This window comes from Colletotrichum chrysophilum, assembly GCF_026319265.1.
Source record: "Colletotrichum chrysophilum strain AFK26 chromosome Unknown scaffold_38, whole genome shotgun sequence".
In the NCBI taxonomy this organism is placed as follows: Eukaryota; Fungi; Ascomycota; class Sordariomycetes; order Glomerellales; family Glomerellaceae; genus Colletotrichum; species Colletotrichum chrysophilum.
The window spans coordinates 181,022-205,512 of NW_026517325.1; the positions used below are offsets into that span (position 1 = coordinate 181,022).

At 55.3% G+C, this 24,491-nt stretch overlaps 7 protein-coding genes across 7 annotated transcripts; 6 read left to right on the forward strand and 1 right to left on the reverse strand.

The window, feature by feature from the left end:
* Positions 1-646: 646 nt before the first annotated feature.
* COL26b_005584 (uncharacterized protein) lies at positions 647-2,473 on the forward strand (the record flags this gene model as incomplete). The annotated part of the gene is made up of 1 exon (XM_053178425.1): positions 647-2,473. One exon carries the CDS (start codon positions 647-649, stop codon positions 2,471-2,473), a length of 1,827 nt encoding a protein of 608 aa, XP_053037628.1.
* Positions 2,474-7,649: 5,176 nt separating this feature from the next.
* Positions 7,650-10,510, forward strand: COL26b_005585 (uncharacterized protein; the record flags this gene model as incomplete). The annotated part of the gene is made up of 3 exons (XM_053178426.1): positions 7,650-8,108; positions 8,162-10,097; positions 10,152-10,510. The coding sequence occupies 3 exons, from the start codon at positions 7,650-7,652 to the stop codon at positions 10,508-10,510; spliced, it is 2,754 nt and encodes a 917-aa protein (XP_053037629.1).
* Positions 10,511-11,537: 1,027 nt separating this feature from the next.
* Positions 11,538-13,677, forward strand: COL26b_005586 (uncharacterized protein; the record flags this gene model as incomplete). The annotated part of the gene is made up of 2 exons (XM_053178427.1): positions 11,538-11,800; positions 11,907-13,677. 2 exons carry the CDS (start codon positions 11,538-11,540, stop codon positions 13,675-13,677), a joined length of 2,034 nt encoding a protein of 677 aa, XP_053037630.1.
* Positions 13,678-14,189: 512 nt separating this feature from the next.
* Positions 14,190-15,410, forward strand: COL26b_005587 (uncharacterized protein; the record flags this gene model as incomplete). Its single annotated transcript, XM_053178428.1, has 1 exon — positions 14,190-15,410. One exon carries the CDS (start codon positions 14,190-14,192, stop codon positions 15,408-15,410), a length of 1,221 nt encoding a protein of 406 aa, XP_053037631.1.
* Positions 15,411-15,734: 324 nt separating this feature from the next.
* TIM13 (protein translocase subunit) lies at positions 15,735-16,061 on the reverse strand (the record flags this gene model as incomplete). The annotated part of the gene is made up of 2 exons (XM_053178429.1): positions 15,735-15,911; positions 15,978-16,061. 2 exons carry the CDS (start codon positions 16,059-16,061, stop codon positions 15,735-15,737), a joined length of 261 nt encoding a protein of 86 aa, XP_053037632.1.
* Positions 16,062-16,635: 574 nt separating this feature from the next.
* COL26b_005589 (uncharacterized protein) lies at positions 16,636-17,855 on the forward strand (the record flags this gene model as incomplete). The annotated part of the gene is made up of 3 exons (XM_053178430.1): positions 16,636-16,728; positions 16,909-16,979; positions 17,075-17,855. 3 exons carry the CDS (start codon positions 16,636-16,638, stop codon positions 17,853-17,855), a joined length of 945 nt encoding a protein of 314 aa, XP_053037633.1.
* Positions 17,856-22,007: 4,152 nt separating this feature from the next.
* On the forward strand, positions 22,008-23,688 carry TPK2 (cAMP-dependent protein kinase catalytic subunit; the record flags this gene model as incomplete). Its single annotated transcript, XM_053178431.1, has 4 exons — positions 22,008-22,850; positions 22,910-23,163; positions 23,234-23,608; positions 23,661-23,688. The coding sequence occupies 4 exons, from the start codon at positions 22,008-22,010 to the stop codon at positions 23,686-23,688; spliced, it is 1,500 nt and encodes a 499-aa protein (XP_053037634.1).
* Between the last annotated feature and the right edge of the window lie 803 nt (positions 23,689-24,491).

Sequence of the window (24,491 nt, forward strand, 5' to 3'; positions counted from 1 at the left end):
TTGTGGAATGCGATGGATGGCAAATAAGTGGCCGTACCAAACCGTGGGACGCGCGGGATCGATCTCCTCTGCTCCTGCACTCCGCGAAAAGGAAATAAGGTTTGGCGTTCCTGCATTGCGCTCCCTCAGAAAATACCTCTCTCCTCTGTCGGCTATCCCGCGGCCAGATTTGTATTTGCGTGAGGGCAAGGTCCAGGTTTCGAAACGTGCAGCTTGCACGTTTGGGATCTTGTAACCTTAAAGTCTGATCCCGCCGGTTGGTTGCCTTCAGACGAAAACCTGCGCGAGAAGGGCTGTACCTGCCCTACTGCGCAGCGTGATTCTACGACATGTACTGTCTGAACCATTACACCTGGCCCCGGTAGGGCCTTTGGATCGAAGGCAAACAGCAGTTGCAGTACTTGGTTGGTAGTTCGGATACAACCGTAGAGCCGACTGTCTTCCGACTCGTGATCCGTACTTCTAATCGTCTCGTCTTCTTGTCGACTTGCTTTTGGTTTTCGTGCCTCTTTCATGTGCCTCGTCGTAGTTGGCCATTGTCCCTAGTTGTGAATAATCTTCCAATTCGGCCCTCTGAGAGACGCGAACGACGACTCGATAATTCTCATCCCCTACCCGAGTCCATCCAACGAAAAGGCCAGCCGGAATGGCTCCTCTCAAGGCCCTCCTGGCCCTGGCGGCCGCCGCCGTCGCAGTCGAAGCCCGCCTCATGTCTCGAGCAGCCAACTTCGTCTCGGGCGTCTCGATGGTCAATATGGCTGCCGAAGGCGAGCAGATCAACCTCCAGATCGGCCTGAAGCTGCAAAACATTGACAAGCTCGAGCCCATGCTCAAGGACGTCTCCGACCCCGACAGCCCCAACTACGGCAAGTACCTCTCGGCGGCGCAGGTCAACGACATGTTCAAGCCGGCAGAGCAGTCCGTCGCCGCGGTGCAGGCGTGGCTCGCTAAGGAGAACGTCAAGGACGTCTCGTATACCGACGGGGGCCGCTTCGTCAACTTCGCGACGGACGTGGGGACTGCGAACAGAATCCTCGGAGCCAACTTTGCCTACTACGACGTTCAGGGCACGATGAAGCTGCGCACGCAGCAGTACTCTCTCCCCGACACCATGGCGGAGCACATTGAGCTCGTGACACCCACGACGTACTTTGGAAAGATGAAATCGGACCCCGCGTTCGCGGCCCCGATGCCGGCCGGTGCCATGCCGCCAATGCCTCCCCCGCTGGCTCGCAGACAGGGACAGAACCCCCCCGGCGCCACCGCGAACTGCTCCAAGGCCTTCACCCCGGCCTGCTTCGAGCTGGCGTACAACTATGGCGCCTACCAAGCTGACCCCGCCGCCGGCAGCCGCGTCGGCTTTGCGAGTTTCCTGAACCAGTCTGCGCGCCAGGACGACCTCACGGCGTTCCTGACACGCTTCCAGCTGCCGCCGCAGAGCTTCAAGAGCGTGCTCGTCAACGGAGGCCAGGACCACCAGGACCCCAAGGGTCAGATCGGCGAGGCGAACCTGGACGCGCAGGTGATGGCCGCTGCGGTCAAGAACCTCCCCATCACCCAGTTCATCACCGGAGGCAAGCCGCCTTTGGTCCCCAACCTCCGCACGCCGACGCAGGCCGACAACCAGAACGAGCCGTTCTTGGACTTTTACCAGTTCATGATGACGCAGGAGAATGCTGCCATCCCGCAGGTGCTCTCTGTTTCGTACGGCGACGACGAGCAGACGGTGCCCATCGAGTACGCCACGCGCGTGTGCAACCTCATCGGCATGATGGGCCTCCGCGGTGTGACTGTTCTCGAGTCTAGCGGTGACACTGGCGTCGGCGCCCCCTGCCGCGCCAACGACGGCAGCAACGCTCCCCAGTTCACGCCGACCTTCCCCGCCACCTGCCCGTACATCACCGCCGTGGGAGGCACGCAGGCGTTCGGCCCCGAGATCACGTGGGTCGCCTCCGGCAGTGGCTTCAGCAACTACTTCAAGCAGGCGTGGTACCAGGAGGCCGCGGTGACCTCGTACCTGGCGACGGGCATCTCTCCCGAGACCAAGAATTACTACGAGCCGTTCGCCAACTTCACCGGCCGTGGGTTTCCCGACATCTCAGCTCACTCCGCCAGCCCGCCGTTTCCGATTGTCAACGCGAACCGGCTCGTCGGCACGGGAGGAACGTCCGCCTCTGCCCCGCTGGTTGCCGGTCTGGTTGGCCTTCTCAACGATGCTAGGATCCGTGTCGGCCAGCCGACGATGGGCTTCATGAACCCCTGGTTGTACAAGCGAGGATTCCGGGGCCTGACGGACGTGAACACGGGTGTCGCGCAGGGCTGCGGCGGTGTGGACTTGCAGTCTGGAAAGCCGTTGCAGGGCGCCGGCGTCATTCCCTTTGCAACATGGAACGGAACTCAGGGCTGGGATCCTGTGACGGGACTGGGTCTCCCTAATTTCGAGATGATGAAGACGATTGCTCTGATGAAGTGAGCGGGTACTCCTATAGACCAGCCATCGGTTCGCTTTCGATGCTGTGTACTTAGGGATTCATGTCAGAGGCTGATGTTCTTTCATAAACACGTTCAAACCAGGATTGGCTTAGGCACCGTGATATGACAATATGACAATGCTATAAGCGCCCCGTGACTGGTCATCGGTGTGATATGATGCGCAATGCCCTCCAGCCACTGCTGAAGCTGTCAACGGGATACCGTCTTGCCAACTGTGCAGGCCGCCCAAGGGTGTACCCCCTCAAATGGGTTTCTTTTCCGTAAAGAGTGTCTACTTGACAATGCATGACGAAGGAAAGACCTGAAGCCCTGACAGCGAACCTGTGGTGAAAGGACAATGGCTTTGAAGGAGCCAAGAATCTTGAACTGGCGCCAACAAAGAGCGACCTCAATGGTGCCCCCAGGTAGTGCTCCATGCTAGGGAACGCAGATTGACCGAAGGCAACGTGGGTAAAGAAGATCCAAACTATCGGCGTGGTAGGGCTGGGAAATCATCTGCGTTATCTTGCGTGATGAATCGGCGTACCGGCTAAGACTGTTTAGCTAAAGCGCCTGCCAACCTTTGGTAAATGTCCTAGATGAGAACCACGGGTCCAAAGTGTAGTTATCTTGCTTTATCCTGCCTTTGGATCCATCGACAGCACCACGAAACTGCGGTGGTTGGCTGAGCACGACTGGGTGCAGCCCCCCCACCCATTTGTTTGGGGACGACAGAGTGAAATGTGACGATGACGAGAACTGCAGCTTTCCTTGGAAGCATTACGCTGCCATCCCAGTGACAGCAGACTTTGATATTGGACCCTGGCATATACTAGGCCTTCTATCAGACCGGCACTAGCCATTCAAATGTGAGGATAGCCTGACATGGCTAGGGTAGAATTTTCCGGGAGTGTGGACCAGCTCCGCGCGCGATAAGTCCCATGGCCCTGGGACCAGCTCCTTGCTTGCGAAGTTGGAATGCTAATTCTTTTTCTCGCCGGGCGCTCAGCCTGTCAGATTCCATCTTGGAGGTTAAATGAGGGCTGAGTTGGAGAGTCAGGGTAGCGTGTTCGTGGCTCGCGGCAGGGTCCGAGCCCAGGCACGAACTTCGCAATGGAGGTGACAGCTGAACCCTTAGCATCAAAAAGAGACTGTTCAGGGGCAGATTGGGCCTCCATGCCCCTGGAGCGCACCATCAATCCATATGTTGGCTTTTGGCCGACGTAAATCCTGCCTCGCGGGTGCAAAACGCAAGATATCTTTGAGTAGTATTGAGCGATGGGATAACAAGCCGCCCCAGTTGACAACGACGAGAACTGACAGAAAGAGAGGGCCTTCTGACGTGTCTACTTCGCGATGATGTCTGCTTCGAGGCACGAGGTTTCCTGAAATAGCCAGGATCGAGGCCACGCGGAAAGCAACATGATAAGAGCTAGTCGTGGTTCGTTGCCTAGCGGTGTGATGGTGTCGGTCCAGACCTACCGGCGGCGGGAGGAGACGCTTGACTGCAGCCTGCAGCTTGACGGGGCTGACGAAGAGGGCCGGAAGTACAGCAGAACTCGTATTTGGTTGCACAAGTCGATAGCAAAGTTGGATCGAAGCCGTCCACAATATCGATCTGTGGCTTGTTGCGGCAAGTTTTCCGACTTGGGGAGATTAAATGGCACGAATATGCACCCGCGGCGTGTGTCGTCAATCGGGTCCGAAGTCAAGCTGATAGCCCAATTTCTGCGTTGGGGTAGATATTGGTGCCGTTGAATCGTTCGTGGCGCGATTAGGTGCTCAAAGGTGTTTGAAACCAAAAGAGGACCACATTCTCTACAATGCAACTATGGATTCAGCTGAGAGTTCCAAGTGGGGGTCGGCAATGGGCCATTCGGGGCTTCCACCCTTGAACATTTGCTCTGGGTCATCGTCGGCGTGGTGTGTGTCCACTGTCGAAGACTCTGCTCATCGACCTAGCAAAGCTGGGCAAGAGTCAGAATCGGTTAGTTCAACATGGCAAACCGGGAGGTGTAAATGCGTGATGGCAATAGCGTAGCACGGGATCTGCACAAACCGTCTGTCGCTTCTTTGATAGCTCAAATTAACGGGTACCCCATGACATTTTGGCGACTTGCCACCTCTTCGATGACAACATGCGGCAACACAAATCTCATGCGTCTCGATGCATCTCACAGATGCAGGATGAACGGGCCGTTCTGTTGACGAAATGCCACGTCCAAGAAACGCAGATTCTCTCGGCGCTCGGCCTCACGGTCGAAGATAAAGCTCGTAAAAGACGAGAGGGTGACTGGATGGCCTTGGGCGATAGGCGGGCCGACGGACGGCAACAAGGCCTCCGCACTGGGGCTGGTCGAAGCAGGAACGAAGTGTTTGACTTTTTCTGGTGGCAGAGCCGACAACTGTTGGTTCTTTGATCGGCGGACGAGCCACCTCATCAGGACCATTCTTTGTTGGGAGTCGAGTGTTTCCACTTCCATCATTCAGCTAGCAGAAACTGCAGCGAGCCTGGGTGCCTGGTCAAAAAAGGCGACAATGATACGTCGGCGGGATGCGACGCGGCAGAGGCAATCAAATGGCCGAAAAGGCGCCACCATCGGGCTAGAATGGTGATGCGGCCGGAACTTCGTCCAATATTCCTGGTCGTGCAGCACACCAGTTGATATAAACGGGACGACAGGGCATCGGATTCGTGGACGACGGCTGGGCAGCAAAGATGGGTGCATGCATAGACCAGGGGGCAGCGGAAGATTTGAGCGAGGAAATTTGTCGCGGCCAAAGAGGGAATTGTAGGCTGGCGTAGTGCCGGCGAGCTGAAGACGGCATAGATGCATATATGGAGCGGGTACCTGCACCTCTCTCGTCCCCGGCCAATGGGCATCATTCCATGGCCACGATAGGTAATAAGCCATCTGGTGCTATTGCATAAAGCAGGAACTACCCCTGGAAGACACCCAGCAAAAGGGACTTCGCCGGATGCGGGATCACCGGCTGGCTTGGGATCTACACGACCGTCCTCCGTCACTGCCTTTTTCTTCTTTTGTTCCTATCGTCCTTTTCATGCAGTTTCCAATCTAGTTTGCCGTCTTTGCCTGCCAGCTCTTGCCGTCCTGCCGTCTCCCCCACGTCTCCCGCATGAATACATACGAGACCACCTTCGCAGGCTTGCATCAATACGGCTTCCTAATGTTGTTTGTTATGCCGGCAAGGACACGCACAATCTCCTGACACGCGGTGAGCTAAGCTAGACGTCGCAGCTTCAGCAAGCCACAGCACACCCACCGACTTTCCACACTACTCTTCTGACCCGTCTCATTATCTCTCCCTCCTATCTGAACAATACCTTCGCTTCCAAAAGTAAGCATTTGGAGGCATACACCCCAGTCCTTCTCGTTCACTAACAAATCCTCGTCCTTGAATATCTCTGAGGCCGCCATGACCGAATTACTTGGAACTGTCAAAGTACCGATTTCTCGCGGCAAGCGAGCGCCTAGAGTTTTCCTTTTGTTTAGTTATAGTGGCGAGTGCCAACTCACAACTCGCGAGATCAGAACTCTCGACGACCTCCGATTCAGAACCCACCGTTGAGAACGATTCAAACTCAGTTTCTTTATGAGAATGGAAACATGACGCCAGGCTCAGCATCTTTGTTACGCGTACGAGGCATCGAGGACATCCCACTAAACGTGGCGACCGAAGCCCAGGTCAGAGACTCTTCGACTCAGGCGGGTGTGAGACTCCCTTGTTGGTTCTATTCTTCGTACAAGTGTACTAGATAAGGTTACCGAGACCTCGGAATGGCCTGGCATGTCTTGTTTGTTCCCTCAGGGGTCTGGGTTGAGTTGGACTTGTCGTCTAAAAACAACTGCCTTGCACTCAGGGACGGCGCTACTTTAGCGCTGGCATCTAAGCCGACCGGCGCAAGCCACATAAACAAGCGTGGTGTCTCAGTGGTCCAAGACCTCTTGGAGGCTGAACTCGCGGCAAGCCTTTTCTCGAAGCAGAAAGGAGGCAAAAAGCACCTTTCCTCTCTAGGCTACAGACAGTTGATGGTGGTCTCTGGCTTTGTTTTCTCGTCCCAGCTTCAAAGCACTTCCTGAAGCCTTCGCAGCTTCGTCGTCAACTAGGAGGGCGCCAAGTCAAGGCGGCCTTCGACGTTCCTGAGCTAGATGCACCGGGAACCACGATCCTGTTCCTGATTACTCTATTCCCCCTTCTGAGCAGCATTGATCAACGAAACGGACCCTCGGAGGAGAGATGGTTCCTTCCGGGGAGATCTCGGCGAGGCAATCGGGCATTACCACCAAGACGGTCGGTCTGCTTCTTTCCCGATATCGCGTACTGGCAGAAATTGGGCTATCTATCTGCATCCTACGTCCTCCCGCCATCCCGGTGGATATCGTTGGCCATCCCGCCTTGGCCATTTCATGACGGCTGCATGCTGTGCTGAGCCTGGGCAGGGGATGCCGATAGACTAGAGCGTGTTTGGCTTCACAGGGGTGCAATGTCTCTTCTCAGTCTAACGGCTTGGCTCGGCGGCGCTTGGGTAGGCAGCGTTTACGCGATAAGGACTCGGCCTGCTTTGTCGCCTCGAGCCACGCTACTACCTCACGATGGGCGGATGTCCCTACCGTCTTTGTGCTTGCTTACCCGTCTTCCATGCAGCGCACGGGTGGCGCCAGCTTCTCATAGACGAAGCCATTCGATGCCGCTTGTCATCAATTCTCAGCTAACCTGATAGTCCGTCTCGCGCGGGTGACTTAGACCGGTGGAACCCACCTTCACACCGTGGCTTTTGAGTCCAGCCGTTGTTTGTTCCCCTCCAGACCCAACTCGAGCATGGCCTCTCGTTGCCGCCGCCCCATAGTTGCTGTGGTTGTCGTGATGGCGGTGCCGGCCAGGCCATGCAATATTGCTCAGCTACCGGTGCCCCCGTGCATGCGGCTTAGGCTAGCTAACCTTTGTCCTGGACTTACTTGCTGACCTTGCCCACTTGAGAGGACTTTGCATTGAGGCCTTCTCAAATATCTCTCTCCTCCTTCCCATCCCCTGGACGACTGAGCCTTCCTCACCACCATCCACTCACTTACGGTGTATGCGTCACTCTTTCTTTATCCAGACGCTGGAAGTGGTTTGACCAGCTTTGGTTCGTTCGTTTCAGAGATTATCACGAGATGCATGCTTTCAAGTCGTACCTCACGCCTGCCCGGGCGGCAGGCTCCGAGTCCAACAAATCCACAAGGCAATCGAAGCCGACTCCGTCGACACCACAGCACCGACAACAGTCTTCGGGTAACACCCTGCCTATGCCGTCGAATGCGACGCAGTCATCCGAGAAGCCGGGGCCGTATCGGAGCCAGAGCACCAGGACATCCGCCAGGCAGTCCACCGTGAGCTTGGCTCTCACTGCTGGCATGAGAGACAAGCATGCGAGCAGCATTATCGATCTCAGAGCTGATGTAACGGTCCACGGCATGTACCAGGAACAGCTGAGAAAGGGTTACGCATCGGCATGGAACCTGGGCGAGGGTATCGTCCTCAAGAAGGGCCGCAATGACTTCGTCTGCGCCCCTCCTCAGATGCAGACTGTCCCCTATGGATTTTTTGACATGGTTGGCCAGCTCAACGTCAGCGTAAGTCGGAAAATGACACCCAGTCACATAATGTTAGAACTGACATAGACTAGTGTGCCATGACAGTGAACACTCCTGTCATCCAGTCCATCATACAAGGTCTTCTGAACAGCAGGGAGCCCAAGGACTCCGTTGCTCTGGAAGGAGGGTTGCAACTGCAGGTCCTTCCAAGGATGACCGACTTGCCTAGATGTCAGAAGCATCAGTATGCGGCTTTCGTCTTGGATCCGCCTCTTCTGGTGGTATGGGATGACGATCCGAACAAAATTTTTGCTAGGCCGGAGAGTATTGAGCAAATGATCATTTCGATGATTTGGAAGACCGATGATGGCGAGGAAGATGACGAGCCAAAGAACGAGAAGGCGATCGACGTCAACATAGAAGAGCTTTCCCCGGCAGCTCTTGAAGAGGCACTCAGGGCTGAGGTCCGCCCAGTCAGACTGACCAGCTCTATGATTGTCGCCCTGGCTCTGGGTCTGTCCATTGCCTGCTTGGGTCTCGGCTACCGAAATCTCGCATTGCAATCGACGATCGACGGCGACTACACCCGTTGGGCGCTCGTTGCCGTCACGCCCGCCACGATCTTTATCTCCCTGTTCTTCTTCCTAACGATATCCACCATCATTTTTCAGTTGTTCGGCCCTATATCTGGGGTCAACGCCAACGCTAAGAACTATTCTGGCAAACCACCTCGTCGGTTGAGCCCTAGTGCAGGCGAGCTTCCTCACGTCACGATTCAGATGCCTGTCTACAAGGAAGGCCTCAACTCTGTCATCAAGCCTACAGTGCTTTCCCTCAAGGCTGCCATCTCAACTTATGAGATGCAGGGGGGCACCGCAAACATCCTGGTCAATGATGACGGTATGCAGCTCATCGATGAGGATGAGGCCCAGGCCCGCAGGGAATTCTACGAGGAGCATAACATGGGATGGACCGCCCGTCCTGGCCATAACCCCAACGCCAAAAACTCCGGGGAGGAGCCGTTCATCCGCAGAGGCCGGTTCAAAAAGGCCTCCAACATGAACTATGCCCTCATGACTAGCAACAAAGTCGAGGAGAAGCTCCTGGAAATCCAGCGCGGTAGCAAGTGGGGCCCGGAGAGCGAGGACCAAGTCTATGCCCAGGCTCTCACCCAAGTCCTAGAGGAGTCCGAAGGTCGCACATGGGCGGACGGCAACATTCGAATTGGCGACTACATTCTGCTCATCGACTCTGACACCCGTGTTCCCCGCGACTGCCTCCTCGACGCCGTCAGTGAGATGGAAGCTTCTCCCGAGATCGCCATTCTCCAGTACACGTCTGGCGTTATGAACGTTTCAGACTCCTTCTTCGAGAAGGCTGTCACTTGGTTCACACACATGATTTACAGTGCAATCACGTTCGCTGTTGCAAATGGAGACATCTCGCCCTTTGTCGGTCACAACGCTGTCTTGCGGTGGTCGGCTCTTCAGGATGCCGCGTCTTACTTTGACGAAGAGGATGGCTATGAGAAGTTCTGGTCCGAGTCCCACGTGTCTGAAGATTTCGACATGGCCCTGCGCCTTCAGACAGCCGGATACACTATCAGATATGGTGCCTACACTGGGGATGGCTTCAAGGAGGGTGTCTCTCTGACGGTCTACGATGAGTTGGCTCGTTGGGAGAAGTATGCGTACGGCAGCAACGAGTTGATCTTCCACCCTCTCCGCTTCTGGATCACTCGCGGGCCCTTCACCCCCCTGTTCAAGAGATTCCTCTTCTCCAAGATTGCGTTCTACAGAAAGATTACTATCTTGGCCTATGTTGGTACCTACTACGCCATCGGAGCATCTTGGCTTCTTACCCTGTTCAACTACTTCTACACTGGATGGTTTTGGAATCAGCTGGACAAGTACTATCTTGATTCATTCGCCACCTATTTCTCCATCATCATCGTCTTCCCCCTCGTCGGCAATTTCGCCTTGGCTATCCTCCGCTACCGCCTTGGCCAGAAATCACTCCTCGCAGCCTGTAAGTTATCTCTATTCTCACCACTACACTTGCGAATGCCAACATGACCTTCAGTATGGGAAAACTACAAATGGATGCCTATCTTTACCCTCTTCCTCGGCGGTATCTCTCTTCACGTCTCGAGAGCGCTCCTTTGCCATTTCTTCGAAATCAACATCCAGTGGGGTGCAACTTCCAAGGAGGTGGAGAACTGCAACTTCCTCGAGGAGATACCCAAGATTATCAAGAATTTTGCAGGCACATTTTTCATGTGCTTCGCCTTCACAGCGCTTGTGATTTGTGGTTATTTCGTCTTCCCAGAGCAGTGGCAGATCAGAACCTTTGCGACCATCTACCCGTTGTGCAGCGTCATTGTTTGTCACTTTGCGGTGCCGGTCCTCCTCAACCCGGCGTTGATGAAGTTCACTTTCTAAGAACGACGACCCAGTTTATGATGGGTTTTCTGGCATGAAAATGGGATTTATAGATGGAGTTTACTTTGGCAGACATTTCTGTGGGATAGACAGTTGGCATCAAGCGATACGGGCCACTCCTTTTACCATTTCTTAATATTAATCCATCATTATTTTGGATACAACGTGACCCAGCGTGCATGTCTCTTTGCTATCAATTCATATGCCAGAAAGTCTTGCACATCAAGTTCAAGAAACTAACATGGGATTAGGTCGGAACACTGCATCTGATAATGCGGCCCAGGACTTGAGTGTAGACAACCAAACGCCGTGCATAAAACGGGGCTGATTGACCTCAGATGCATGATGCAAATGTGACGGTATCAAGGGCCCGACGCAACGGTTGCAGGCAGCATGGCTCAGGTCTAGGCCAAGGCAATACTGGATCCAGGAAAGGCCGGGCAATGTGTGAGAGAAACTTTGGAGATCATCAACCTCGTGTGCGAGTTCAACCACCACCACCAGGAACAGAGGGTTGGGAACTTGATCAGGACTGGACCAGAACGGGCTGTCCAACTCCAAGAGGCAAAAAGCGGACCCGTCGGGAGCCAAAATTGGGCCTCGCAAGTCTTCATCAATTAAAATGGAGCGTGCATTGCCTGGTGGATTCCAGAGAGTGCCGTGCAGATGACGTAAACCGCCCTCGAGATAAGGCACCTTGCTGTTTGCTTGCGGACCTTCCAACACTCCGGGCCCGTGCACATGACCCTGTTCGCGCAGCGGTTGTGTGGTTGTCCCTGTCAAAACACTTTGCTGAGGGCGCTCCTTGGTATCCGGGAGCCTACAATGGTGTACCTCACTTCTCTACGGCACCCTCCTTCTTCCATTGCGCGTTGCGAACTTTTCGTCCGCCCGCCAAATCTCACCAACGCCGACTCTTCCAGCCCCAGCTCCCGATGATCACGAATTAAAGAGCATCACAGCATCTACAGGTCGAAACGAGCATCGCACCGCACCCCATGGACACGCCCCTGACATTGCCGACAACATGTTACACATCGTGAGCGCATCGTCGCCAGTGCCCTCTGAAATCTTTGCGCTTCTTGCGCTGCTTTCCATCTCAGTCATCGTCCTCTTCATTCTGCGCCACTACCTGCCTCTACGAACCACACCGGCATTCTATCTTGTGCCGATCTTTTTCGCATTATGGCTGCCCGCATGCATGGTTTTGTTAGTCCCGATCGACCTGGCTTCGAGCGCGAGAACCGACGATGAGGCAACCCGCGGCGTCTGGCTTCCCCAGCGCATGCTGTTGGTTTCGTGGAGGATCACTTACTGGCTGACGTTCGCGTTGACATGGTATGGAATTTTGCCCCTTTGTTGTGTGTGTGCCATATACTGACGCTTTTTGCGATAGGTTTATTCTTCCCATCCTGGGCGAATACTCCGACTCTGGATACCGCGAACCGCAAGACAGCCTCAAGTATTCACTCCGACAGAATGCACAGTACCACGTCATGGTTCTCGGCACGGCTGGTGTCGGCCTTGCGTACCTCTTCATTAGATACCAACCTAGCATTACGACACTCAAGACCTCTTTCATGGCGCTTGCATACTTTTACGGTTTGGTTTTTGCGATATACCTAATGGGTCACGGTCTTGTTTCGATACCCCGACGGCTCTTTCGATACTCGTCTATCAGTGGGCGACTGCGGAGATTACAGATTCGGGCCCCGAAGTTGTATGAGAAGATGGAGGACTCCCTACTGAACCTGGAGGATGTCGAGTTGCAGGTGTCAGAGCTGGGCCGCCGAAAGACCGGAAGCGCCGTCAAGTTCAGCGAATGGATCGACGAGCTCGTCGAGAGCGCCAACCTTCCAGAGTCGCATCCCAGGTCGACGATGGGCGTGGCTGTCGAGAGCCGTTCTCTGCCGACTGTCATTACGGAAAAGTTCATGGCGGATTTGTCCAGGAAATTGATGCGGGCTCGACATGCGCGGTCCCGCTACGTGAACGAATGGAACGATCTTTTGAAGGAGGCCGCAGAGACACAAGCTATTCTCGACTCTGCAGCCTCCAAGAAGCTCGAGTTCGGTGCGCCGTCACCCGACGCGGGATTCTGGGACCGCTTCACCGTACATACACCATATACCCGATACCTGTACTACTATCACGGCGAATCGTACGGCGCCATCTTTCTCGGAGCATTTCTGGCGGTGGCCTCGGCCTTGATTGTTTGGTCTGAGGTGATTAAGGCTGCATTCCCTCAGCTGTCAGTCATCCGCCTTACAGTTGTTCATCATTGGGTCGGCGAAAAGGGCCAGGTCGGTTTCGCCGGTCAAGTTATTTCGGTGCTCTGGCTTCTGTACATGTGCGCAGCTACCTTTACCACCATGACCGAGGTGAAGACGTGGCGAGGACGTGCTCTTGTCCGACGCAATACGGCTTACGAGTCGGCTTTCTGGTACGCTGGCCAGGTCGCCAAGCTGAGCGTCCCTCTGTCCTACAACTTCATGACATTCTTGTCTGAATCCATTTACTCAAAGACACGGTTTTACGGGTTCCTCGGTCAACTCATCGACTTCACCCCCATGGGTCGCTGGGCCGACTACCTGTTCCCCATCTTCGTTCTCGTCCCCGTTGCTGCCACTCTTTTCGGCCTGTATGGCAAGATTAAGCGCATGTTCGGGTTCGGCGGGGACTTCATGGATGATGATGAGGGCGATGGCAGGGTGTTTGGAACCGGGTCTTGGAGAGAGGGCAGAGACTTGATCGAGCGTGAACTAGGCGGTAACTCTGCCTTGCGACGACGAGAGGAAGCTTTTGCACGGCTTGAAGTTGGCGGAAGGTCCGCACCTGTTTTGACCATCCCAGGGGCACGCACTGGCGCGGCAGCGTCTCCAGCGAGGTCGCCTGTTGGGGCCACGCATGATCGCCAGCCTGGACAAGCGTCTCGCACAAGACCGTACCAGGACGAGGAGCCCGAAGACGAAAACTTCTTTGAGTCTCTCGGTCACCGCATGAAGAACACAATTGACACGTTCGAGGCCCCGCAATGGTTCCAGGACATCAAGAAGCCCAAATGGATGGGTGGCGATGACGACGAACCAGGCAGCAGCAGCAACGGTGGTGGTGTCGAGTCAGACATTCGCCGATGGTTTGGCGGAGAAGGCCGCGTAAGACTGTAATTGTCTCTAGGGGTTGCCTGGAGCCATCCTTTTCCTTTTGTTCTTTTGGATCATCATTCGTCGAATTCGAGTCTCTACCAAGAGCTGGGGAGAACATATCGCTAGGAGTTTCGGCTTGAGATCCCGCGCCAGAGGATGAGACGGAAGTTTGACCAGTCTCGCGCACTTCCCTGTATAGACATGTTGTAATAGCGGCGAGACCGCCGTACGTGTACGAGATAGATTTACTTTTCATAGACTCTTGCAACGAACTATACAACCAATTGCCAATACCCATCTGCAATGTCCTGGTGAACACACGCCTATTCTCGTAGGCTTCAGATCATATAAATCGGCATGGCCAACCGGGTCCGCTCCGGATGCAGCTCGGTGCCGCGCCCGGTGAACGGGCTGCTGCAGGAGTGGGTCGCGAATGGACCGTGCACAGCGCAATGGGAATTGCCTTACCTCAGGCGCGCCTCCGTAAGGTAACCTCGAACTTGAACTTGCGTCCTCAACAACGAACCGCCAAAATGAGCAAACCAGGACTGTCATTCGGACTAAACCTCTCCAAAAAGCCTGGCGCGTCTAAGCCGGCCCCGCCAAAACGGAAAACAGCATTCGGCGGCGGCGACGACTCAGACGACGATGCAACAAATAAAGCGAACAAAGTCGAGACGCTCAATGAGTTAGGCGGGTTCGATCTTCCATCCTCAACCTCGAGATCAGAAAACGGCAGAAAATCCAAGACGAAGAATCCCTTGCCGCCGGTGCATCCGCCGGATGGGAAAGCGAAGAAACAGGAAAGCGCAATGTTTGGCGACCTCTCGAGCAGCCTCGCGTCCCGCAAACACGCCGAGAAGGCGGAGGAGCTGGACCCCAGCGTGTATGACTACGACGGGGTGTACGAGTCGTTCAAGCCGGCGAAGAAGGAGACGAAGGAGGACGAGGAGAGGAAGCCCAAGTACATGAGCAGCCTGCTGGCGGCGGCGTCGGTGCGGAAGCGGGATGCGCTGATTGCGGAGGAGAAGAAGATTGCGAGGGAGCGCGAGGCGGAGGGAGAGGAGTACGCCGACAAGGAGAAGTTCGTCACGGAGGCGTATAAGAAGCAGCAGGAGGAGAACAGGCGGATTGAGGAGGAGGAGAAGAGGCGAGAGGAGGAGGAGGCGAAGAAGAACAAGACGGGGGGCATGAGCGCGTTCTACAAGAACATGCTGAACAAGGGCGAGGAGAGGCATGCCGAGGTCCTCAAGGCTGCGGAGGAGAAGGCCAAGGCCGGTCCTGCCGGGGCCGAGAAGGAGGAGGAGGATGGGCCGAAAGAGAAGACCGAGGCCGACATGGCGCGAGAGATCAACGAGAAGGGCGGCTCGGTTGCCGTCAACGAGGAGGGGCAGGTCGTGGACAAGCGGCAGCTGCTCAGGGGCGGCCTCAACGTCGGCGCAAAGAAGGAGGCACAGGTCAGACAGGAGGCGGCGCGACCGCGGGAAGCCAGACCGGATCGCGGCAGCGGGTCGGGCTTCGTCGGCTCCGGGGGCAAGGGCGCGATGCGCGAGCGGCAGACGCGGATGATGGAGGCGCAGTTGGAGGCGGCGCTCAAGAGGTCACGGGAGGAAGAGGAGATGGAGAAGGAAAAGGTGGAGAGGGCCACGAAGACGAGGAAGACGGACGGGGAGATTTCAAGCGCAAGGGAGCGTTACCTTACGAGAAAGCGGGAGGCGGAGGAGGCGAAGGCGAAGGGGCTGGCGGAGCAGTAGATGTCCAGCGACCAAGATCAAAGATACCCCCCGAGAACAAAGCTTTCTCTTGTTTCCCTTTATATTTTCGGGAAAACAGGCTATGAGAGTGGACCATGCTTCTTCCTTTCTATTGCCTCTGTTGTACACGGCGTACCTAGCCTTGATGCAGAGCCTTTGATGGAAAATCCTTCATGCAAGATTTTTGCCCTTATATACGCCCCAAGCTGATGCATCCCTTGGGCTTGTTGATGCCCTCCTTTGCGATTCGTGGTCGTATAGTGATAGTACATTCATAAACATCCAGCCCTTACTTTTACTCCTGCCGATTTATTTGTGGCTGGATCACAGCAGAGACTGGTTGCCGGACTCCTGCTTTATCCTGTTGATGTAGGCAGTGTTGACCTGGTTCCATGCCGCCATGTACTTCTCCATGCATTGGGTCATGCATGTAGTCTCGCCGCTAGAGAGGGAGGTGCCAGGCTTGGGGACGCACTTCTCAAAACAGTTCTCTTGGAGCTTCTGTTGAAGACATTGCACGTCAGTATTTGATTTGTCGTTGACGTACATTTCGAGGGTTCCACTTACGTCGATGAGAACGCGAGCGTTCGCCAGGTTGGCCTCCTGGAGGACCTGCTTCATGACAGCCTGCTTGACCGAGGTGGAATCCATTGCGACGGTTGGTGGTGGTTGGAATTGGCGAAATTCTTTTCGCTGAACGGCATTGGCATACAAAAAAGTCGGAAGGTTTGCGATCGAGGCGAGGCTGATGTGGCTGAGGCACCACTCGCACCTGAGGCTCTAGGCCTCAGCCACAAACTCACTTATTGGAAGACAGGGGGCTCCTGAAGACCGCCCGACCCGCCAATTAGCAGCTAGAGTGCACTGCTGTTGGTGGTTGCGAAGGTCACTCTTGGGAGGCACCTTGCCCCCTGGAATCTTCCATAGTGCCTTCAGACAGGGGTAGTAGCTCTCCAGACGTGCTGACCCCAGGAATCAGGATCCATCGGCCAAAAAAAGAGGACAGCTAACGGCTGGGAAGAACACACGAGCAAAACCCACCACCACCATTCGTGTGCCGAACGACGTCTTTTCGTCGCTGGACCGACCTCGCGGCTACTTCACCTCCCACCCTCAACCCGGCGGCCCTCCTTTCTGTTTCTACGCGCGCGCGACGACAGTTTCTCTCTTTTCCCTTCCTCCCCCCGGTTTCTTCCTTCTGTTCTGACTCGGCACCTTCCTCATCATGTGGTTCAAGCCATCCGTGTCGGCCGTGTGGCTGGCCGCAATGGCCTGGGGTGCCGCGAAGGCGGACGATGGCGAGGTTAAGAGCATCGCGGTAAGTTGACTACTTCCGAGCACATCAATTGCGCAATTTGCCCGAAGTTGCAGAAGATGACGAGAACTGACTTTTGGTGTTGCAGCTCCGAACGCACTCCCTGAACCAGGTTCGCGATTCCCGCATCCACGTGTCACCCCCCTGACCTGCGATATACTAAGACCTCTCTTCACAATGTAGCCGTACCTCGATTCCGACATGGCGAGTAGATGGTACGACTTTGGAGGAGACACTATTATTCGAACAGACTCGTATGTCGCATCCCGCCCATAACAAAAGGAAAAGGAAAAGGGGGAGAAAGAAAACAAAAAAGAGAAAGAGAGGCTAAACAAAGGGGTTACCACAGCTACATCCGCTTAACGTCCGACCGTCCGTCGCAAACGGGCTGGCTCTTTAGCAGAGTGCCTCTGACCGCGACCAACTGGGAGATCGAAGTCGAGTTCAAGATTCACGGCAAGAACCAGCTCTACGGCGACGGCTTCGCCATGTGGGTGACCAAGTCTCGCGGCACCCAGGGCACTGTCTTCGGCAGCCCGGATAACTTTGAGGGTCTCGGTATCTTCTTCGACACGTACAAGAACAACCGCCCCGGCACCGTGTTCCCCTATGTCATGGCCATGTACGGCGACGGTAAGACGGCCTACGACAAGGACAACGACGGCAAGGGCACGGAGCTCGCGGGCTGCTCGGCGCGCGGCATCCGCCACGCTAGCGTGCCGACCAAGGCCAAGGTGACGTACTTCCAGGACAAGCAGCTCAAGCTCGAGCTGCAGTACAAGTCCGAGGGCGACTGGACGCTGTGCTTCGAGACGGAGAGCCCGCCCGCCATCCCGCAGATCGCGTACCTCGGCTTCAGCGCCGAGACGGGCGAGCTGAGCGACAACCACGACATCATCTCGATCCAGGCCAAGAACCTCTACACGACGCAGACGGGCAAGGGGTCCAGCAAGACGACGCCGGGCAGCGGCAAGGGTAAGAAGGGCTCCGGATCTGTCAAGCAGCCCAAGGAGGGCGGCAGCTGGACGTGGTTCTTCCTCAAGGTCTTCCTCTTTTTCGGTCTCGTCGGCGGTGGCTACGTTGGCTACACTGCCTGGAGGGCGAAGAACGACAAGAGACACCGCTTTTAAAGCAGGAGAGTTGTGATGATGGTGGGTTTGGAAGTTTTTTTTTTTCTCTGAAGTCAAGAGGTTGTCTCCGGGGGCAACAGAATGATGGAAAAAAAGGACGAAAAGGGAGGGGGGCGGCGAGTTTGGTTGGATTAGGAGAGATGACCGTACATACCAACGACACTCACACATTGCATGGGCAGGTCAAACAAACCAAAAAACGAGATTCAAGGCTGTGTTCTTTTCTAACAAAACCCCCCTTCGCTCACTCATGTTTCTTATGATACTCAGTCTGAGATGAATCAAGTGTATTTATACGATGGTTGTCAGGGAGATGTGTGTCTGTGTGTGCGTTCGTCAGTAAGTTGGAAAAGGCAAGTACGTCGTCGCAAAAGTTCAATGCCAGCAACTTTACGATTGGGTGGCTGAGGTATGCCGCGGTCTTTTCGCTCGCTCGGCCGTCGGTAATCCGCCCGAGATTGGTTCCAGATCCGAATCTTGGAAACATGATGATTTGTTGATCTTGGTAGATACGCTTCGAGGCTAGAGGGAAACTGGCAAAAGTTACGGGATGACAACCTCTCTGGCACGACTACTTGGCAGGTTTAAAATTTGTAAGGTCCAAAGGCGCAATGTAGGACTGGTCGGATGAGTTGGGATGGCCGGGAAGGATCGTCTGTTCTTTCGATTTTTCACTCTCACGGGCAGGGCACTTGATATCGGTTATCGATCGGTATACCGATGGTTCTCAGCGTTTGTAGCAAGAACGCCGACGGCCAAAGCGCTACGCGCAAGACGCTCGAAGCAATGCCGTGATGCTGCACCGCAGACGGGCTTTTGTAGACGGGATGATGGGGTGGCTTCGGCTTATCGTTATCCTGATAGGACACCGTTATGTGGCTCATGCCGGTGGGAAGCTCCCGCCACACATGTCGGCCACAGCCAGTCTCTCTCGGCACATCCAAAGAAAGACTGGGCAGGCGACAACCGAGATAGTCAGGGCAGGGCCACGGTGTGTTCGGATCCTTGGTTCACCATTGCTGGGATCGGCTTGTTGGGATCTTGGAACCATACAATGACCCCGGTTTCAACGTGCTGCTTGCAGTCAAGAGGTTACGGCGGAATCAGGATCGAGACGGGGGGGCAAGTGAGGAGTCGGTGCCCGGATGACAGCCGTTCCCGGCGGCGCATGTCAGTCTCGGGAATCTCCAGCTGCGTTGGCCGGCAACTGCCAGGGACCATCGGACGAAATGTTTTTTTTGTCTGCTTATTACTGGAGAGACTTGGTGGTCGATCCGGGTTTCCGGGACTGGACTGTCAGCAGCGAGGGCCGGGAGGAGAAGAAAGCGTCCTGTTTGGGTGTGGAATTCTGATGCCTCCTGTCTCCGCGGGCGTCTTGTTGCTTGCTGTTGGGAGGGCGAGCGTCTCATTATGTCTCACTGGGAAGCAGTGGCTGGGAGACAGGACTGCAATCTGCGGGGAGGGTCAAATACTTGATTTGCTTGCACAAGCTTGCGGACAGCTCAGAGCTCAGGTTGGTTAAGGTTTCGGTAGAGCAAGACGGTAGCGGCGCGGCGAGAATGGCGAGACTTTGCAAGAATGGGCCATCATCGATGGAATGAGGGGCTCAATGGGGGGTGGTGGACGATCGCTGACAAGTGCGGATGGGAAAAGGACGATAAGTGACGGGAACGTGAAAGGGTATCGTCCAAGACATTCTAGGCGTAGCGTGATGGTCGCAGATGGAGGATTGGTAGTGGTGGTGGTGGTGGTTGTTGAAGTGACAGGAGGTGGGAGGTTAGAGGCGAGGTTGCAGCGGGGTACGTATCTTTTCGTGGAGGTCTGAGGTGGGTGAGCTGAGCTGAGGAGGGTTGGAGGGGTCGTCGGGTGGAAGCAAGAGCCAGTGAAAGTGCAGGAACCATGTCCTGACGTCTCCTTCCCACTTCTTTTCAGGTAAGTTGGGGGAGCAGGGCACCTTAGTGGGCGAGGGCAGCTGTGTCCCTCAGGCGAGGTAAGGTACCTGACCTTCCAATCCCAGTGCTTCCATGATGAGGGGTCATGGTCATGGTCTTGCAGCTCATCTTGGCCGGTGCTTCACGTGTAGTGCTTGCGCATTCATTGATCAAACGCGAATTGTGTAGGCAAGCAGCCGGCACATTGAAAGGAGCAGCAGAAAACAGCAATTGATTTCCGGGGCAGGATGAAGTTCGAGTCAATCATCGAGGGCCCGGCCAGGTCACGCAGGTCGGAAATGTCTCTGGCGCTGCAACTGTGACCCGTCGAGATTCAGGTCAGGTTACTTGGCTGCCCCTACCCCACCTTTGCTGGGCTGGCTGGTCACCACCACCTCGACCTCACAGCTAACCTACCTACCTAACGTAAAGGTACCTGCCGACCTATCTACCTTACGTAGGTAGGTAGCTAGCAGAAAGCAGCCGTGGGATGAATGTGCTGGGCATGATGGTGGCTGTCCCCGCGACCATAGAAGTCAGATTAAGGCAACTTCAATTCAACCGTCCTCGGCATGTCCAATTGGCATTCTTGCTTCTCGTTCTGTCCAGAAGCACCCACGGCGAGGTATTCGTCGTACCTTGGGGACTGCTAGGAAGGTGGCTACGCCGTTCCCGTCTAAACGTGGGCGTCCACCCTCGACTCTGAACCACTGCTACAAAGTACCTCTTCCGCCACGGCTGCATCCACACGCACGCCCTCTCGCCCTGCGCCAACAGCAAGCATCCATCCATACCTTATCCACCACCTCACTCCCTCCGCAGCCAGAAGCGACCACCTCCGGTACCTTTCACACAGTTCCGCCTTCCCTAGCTCTCCCGCAGCCGCCTTAAGCAGCCAAAGCACGACTTCCTACATCATCATCGGCCTCGACCTCCCTCGCCTGCTACTGGTCAAGCTTTCTTTCTTCCTCTTCCCCCCCTTTCCTCTCGACTCTTTCTGCACCAACTTCAACTCTCGACATCTTCAACAACTCAGCTTCGCCGCCATCAACCCCGTGTCATCTATACAATCAATTGAGGGTAAAAGCTGTCACTTAATCTTTGGTCCCATCTTGTCCCCAGTTATCGGTGCGCGCAACGACTCAGTCACCGTCCCGGCGCCTCCTACCTTAATTACTCCGCCCACCATCCTTCATCCATACAGAAGGAGGGAAGAGATCCCGTTGCTCCTGTTGGCCCAGCCCAGAGATCCCAGCAGACGCCAGACGAATCCGCAGACGCAGCAGTCGCAGACGCAACAGCCGAATCTGACGCCTCACACTGAGAGCTGCCTCGTCATTCGATTCGAGCCATCTGTCGCTTCCGACTGAGAGAGAAAAAAGAAACCAAGACAGAATCCCACCTTGCAGTCCTTGCATTCATTCCGCCGAAGCATCCATCCCCATACCAGAGAGACTGAGAGGACCGACCCCCTCCCAAAAGACGGCGACCAATTCATCATCTGTTCGTTTCCCCCTCCTCCACCTACCTACCTAGCTTCGTCTTGCCCAGAATCTCCCCTCTTCCTTTGTTGTCGCGCTCTCACGCTCACATTTACTTTGCTCCTGGAGCCGCGTGCCGTGTATCGACCAACCCTTTGACCTTGCAACCTGTTGCTCATTGGTTACATTTGCTACCTGCACCGTAAACTTACACCATTCTTCTGCCCAGCCTCCAAGAAATAGAAGCTCCCGCTTGCTCCGCCCTAGGTTCCCGTTGCAATCCCTAATTGCAATAACTGCCAACTGGCCGGTTCCCTACCTTAACTGCGCGTTGCTGCCGCTGCCACTGCCACTACCGCCGGACCTGGACTGCCGCTTCTTGTAATACCGCACTCTCGCAAACTTGCAACTCTGTACGTTCCCATCTGTCCCTTCCCTCCCGCCAAAGAATGCGCCGACTCAGGCCTCATTGTTCCTAACGACAATATTGCCAGCGTAGCCCGGCTTCCGGCTTGCCCTCTTGAGTAGTCGCAACTAACGCCCGCGGCCCTTTTCCCCTCCCCCGCGTCGCTGCTCACCCAACAACCCAACCGGGCTGTCCCTTGAATCGACGAATCACTTTGCGACCGTTCCTTCCCCATACCCATCTTGCAAACGTCGTGGGCCCCGACACCTGCGCCTGCGCATTTCCGCCGTTTCTCCAAGGGGCAAGCAGCCCTTCTAACCTCTCCGACATCCCCATGCCTACCCTCGGCTTTCTCAAGAAAAAACGGACGAGGGAGGGCAATCAAGACTCTCAGGGCGCCAGCTTACCCACCAGCCCAGTGACGCCTACCTCTTCGAAGCCCTTCGACAGTTCTATCTCGACCACTCTTTCCTCTCTGTCCTCCAACGGCCAGGGACAGAAGCAGGAGGATTCGGCCTCTTTCGAGGCCGCAAAACACCAGCAGATGTATCCCGTCACCGTCCATCCGCCTAATCAATCGGCACCCCACCAGCCTCACTACAACTACAACAACAACAACAACAACAACGACCAAGCCGACCAGCAGAACCTCCCGAGCATCAGTAACCTCATCAACCCGCCCCAGCATGACGGTGCCGCCAACAACGGCCAATACCTAGCGCAACCGCAAGCCCCTCAACCCAATCCAAGCCCCGGTACCGATCCCTCGCGCCTCCAACAGCAGCAGCAGCAGTCGATGTTACACGCTCCTCAACAGCAGCAAAGCATGCAGCAGCAGCAGCAGGCAGCTGCAGACGCGGTCCGACAGACCAAGGGGAAATACACGCTGCAAGACTTTGATATTTTGCGGACGCTTGGAACGGGTAGCTTTGGAAGAGTGCACCTTGTGCAATCCAAGCACAACCAGCGCTTCTATGCCGTCAAGGTGTTGAAGAAGGCGCAGGTCGTCAAAATGAAGCAGGTCGAACATACCAACGACGAGAGGCGCATGCTGGGCGAGGTCAAGCACCCATTCTTGATCACGTTATGGGGTACGTTTCAGGATTCCAAGAACCTGTACATGGTGATGGACTTTGTCGAAGGTGGTGAACTCTTCTCGCTGCTAAGGAAATCGGGGGTATGTGAAGTTCTAAAAGAAACCATGTCATCCATGACTGAGCTAACGCGATCTCTCAGCGATTCCCGAACCCCGTTGCGAAATTCTACGCCGCCGAAGTCACATTAGCGCTCGAGTACCTGCACTCGAGAAACATCATCTATAGAGATCTCAAGCCCGAGAACTTGCTGCTCGACCGGCATGGACACCTTAAGATAACAGATTTTGGTTTCGCCAAGAGAGTGCCAGACAAGACATGGACGCTTTGCGGTACGCCAGACTACCTGGCTCCCGAAGTTGTCTCGAACAAAGGCTACAACAAATCCGTGGATTGGTAAGTTTTTGGTTTTGTTTTTTTTGTGGCCGGCGGGGAGAGTCATTTTCACATGCTGATCCTGGCATAGGTGGTCTCTTGGTATTTTGATATACGAGATGTTGTGCGGGTACACACCGTTTTGGGACAGCGGGTCGCCAATGAAGATCTACGAAAACATCCTAAAGGGCAAGGTGAAATACCCGGCCTATATCAACCCCGACGCGCAGGACTTGTTGGAGAAGCTTATCACGGCCGATCTCACCAAACGGTTGGGTAACCTGTACGGCGGTCCTGGCGATGTGAAAAACCACCCTTGGTTCACCGAGGTTACCTGGGACAGGCTCGCGCGCAAGGACATTGACGCGCCGTACACGCCCCCGGTCAAGGCCGGCGCGGGCGACGCGAGCCAGTTTGACCGATACCCTGAGGATCCCGAACGCTACGGCACAAACGGGCATGACGAGTGGGTTTCTCTATCCCGAACGGTCCGGGGTTCTGCTAACGTGTGGTTTCAGATATGGCCATCTATTCACCGACTTCTAATATGTCTCTTGGATCAAGTTCGACCTAGTAATGTGAACGTGTACGCATGTTCCGGTCTGCGAATAGCGCTCGAAGAGTATCAGGCGCTTGGCAGACGCTGGGTCTCATAAATCATGTCTGCACTGTTTTGGGCGCCTGGTTGGTGGTTTGGAAAATGGATAGGAAAGCAATGACGGGGGTCGGTTGGAGGCTTCAAAGGACCTGGAAGATGGAAAAGTGCAACAAGACGAGACTCGTCGCCGTATTATTTGGATACATCAATACCTAACAGCGATTATCTTCCACGTCGTGTTTGGTGGACTTGGACGAGGTCTAGACCTTTTGACTACCTGGGCTGCGGGATCAGACCACTGCAGGAACAGCTCCAGATGGGTTAGCCACGGCATTTGGTTAACATAAGTTACTAACCGCAAAGCAACACACGCTGATGACGGACATGGGATACGTGCGTGCTGAGTTGCATCTCTGCGCGTCTCTCTCGTGCTCCGGGTTGGATTCTCGACGCCCCAGCTCCAATTCACCGCACTAGAGGGGACACACCCCCACGCAACCGTGAGCCAAGCGTCCAAACAAGCTCCCATGGGTTCTTATCCGGGCCTATTAATGCAGAGGGAGCAACGGTTCGTTCTGGCGGTGACAGGGTGGAGTGCGGGGATTGTGGCCAGGGCAGCAGGACGGTGTCCATGAGGGACGCTACAAGCTTTTCGTAGGCGACATTGGGAGCCCGCCGAAATCCCCTGCGGAGGCCCCTGTGGAAGCTGTGGAAGGGCGACGTCCAGTGAGCGAGGGCGCTGTGGGTGGTG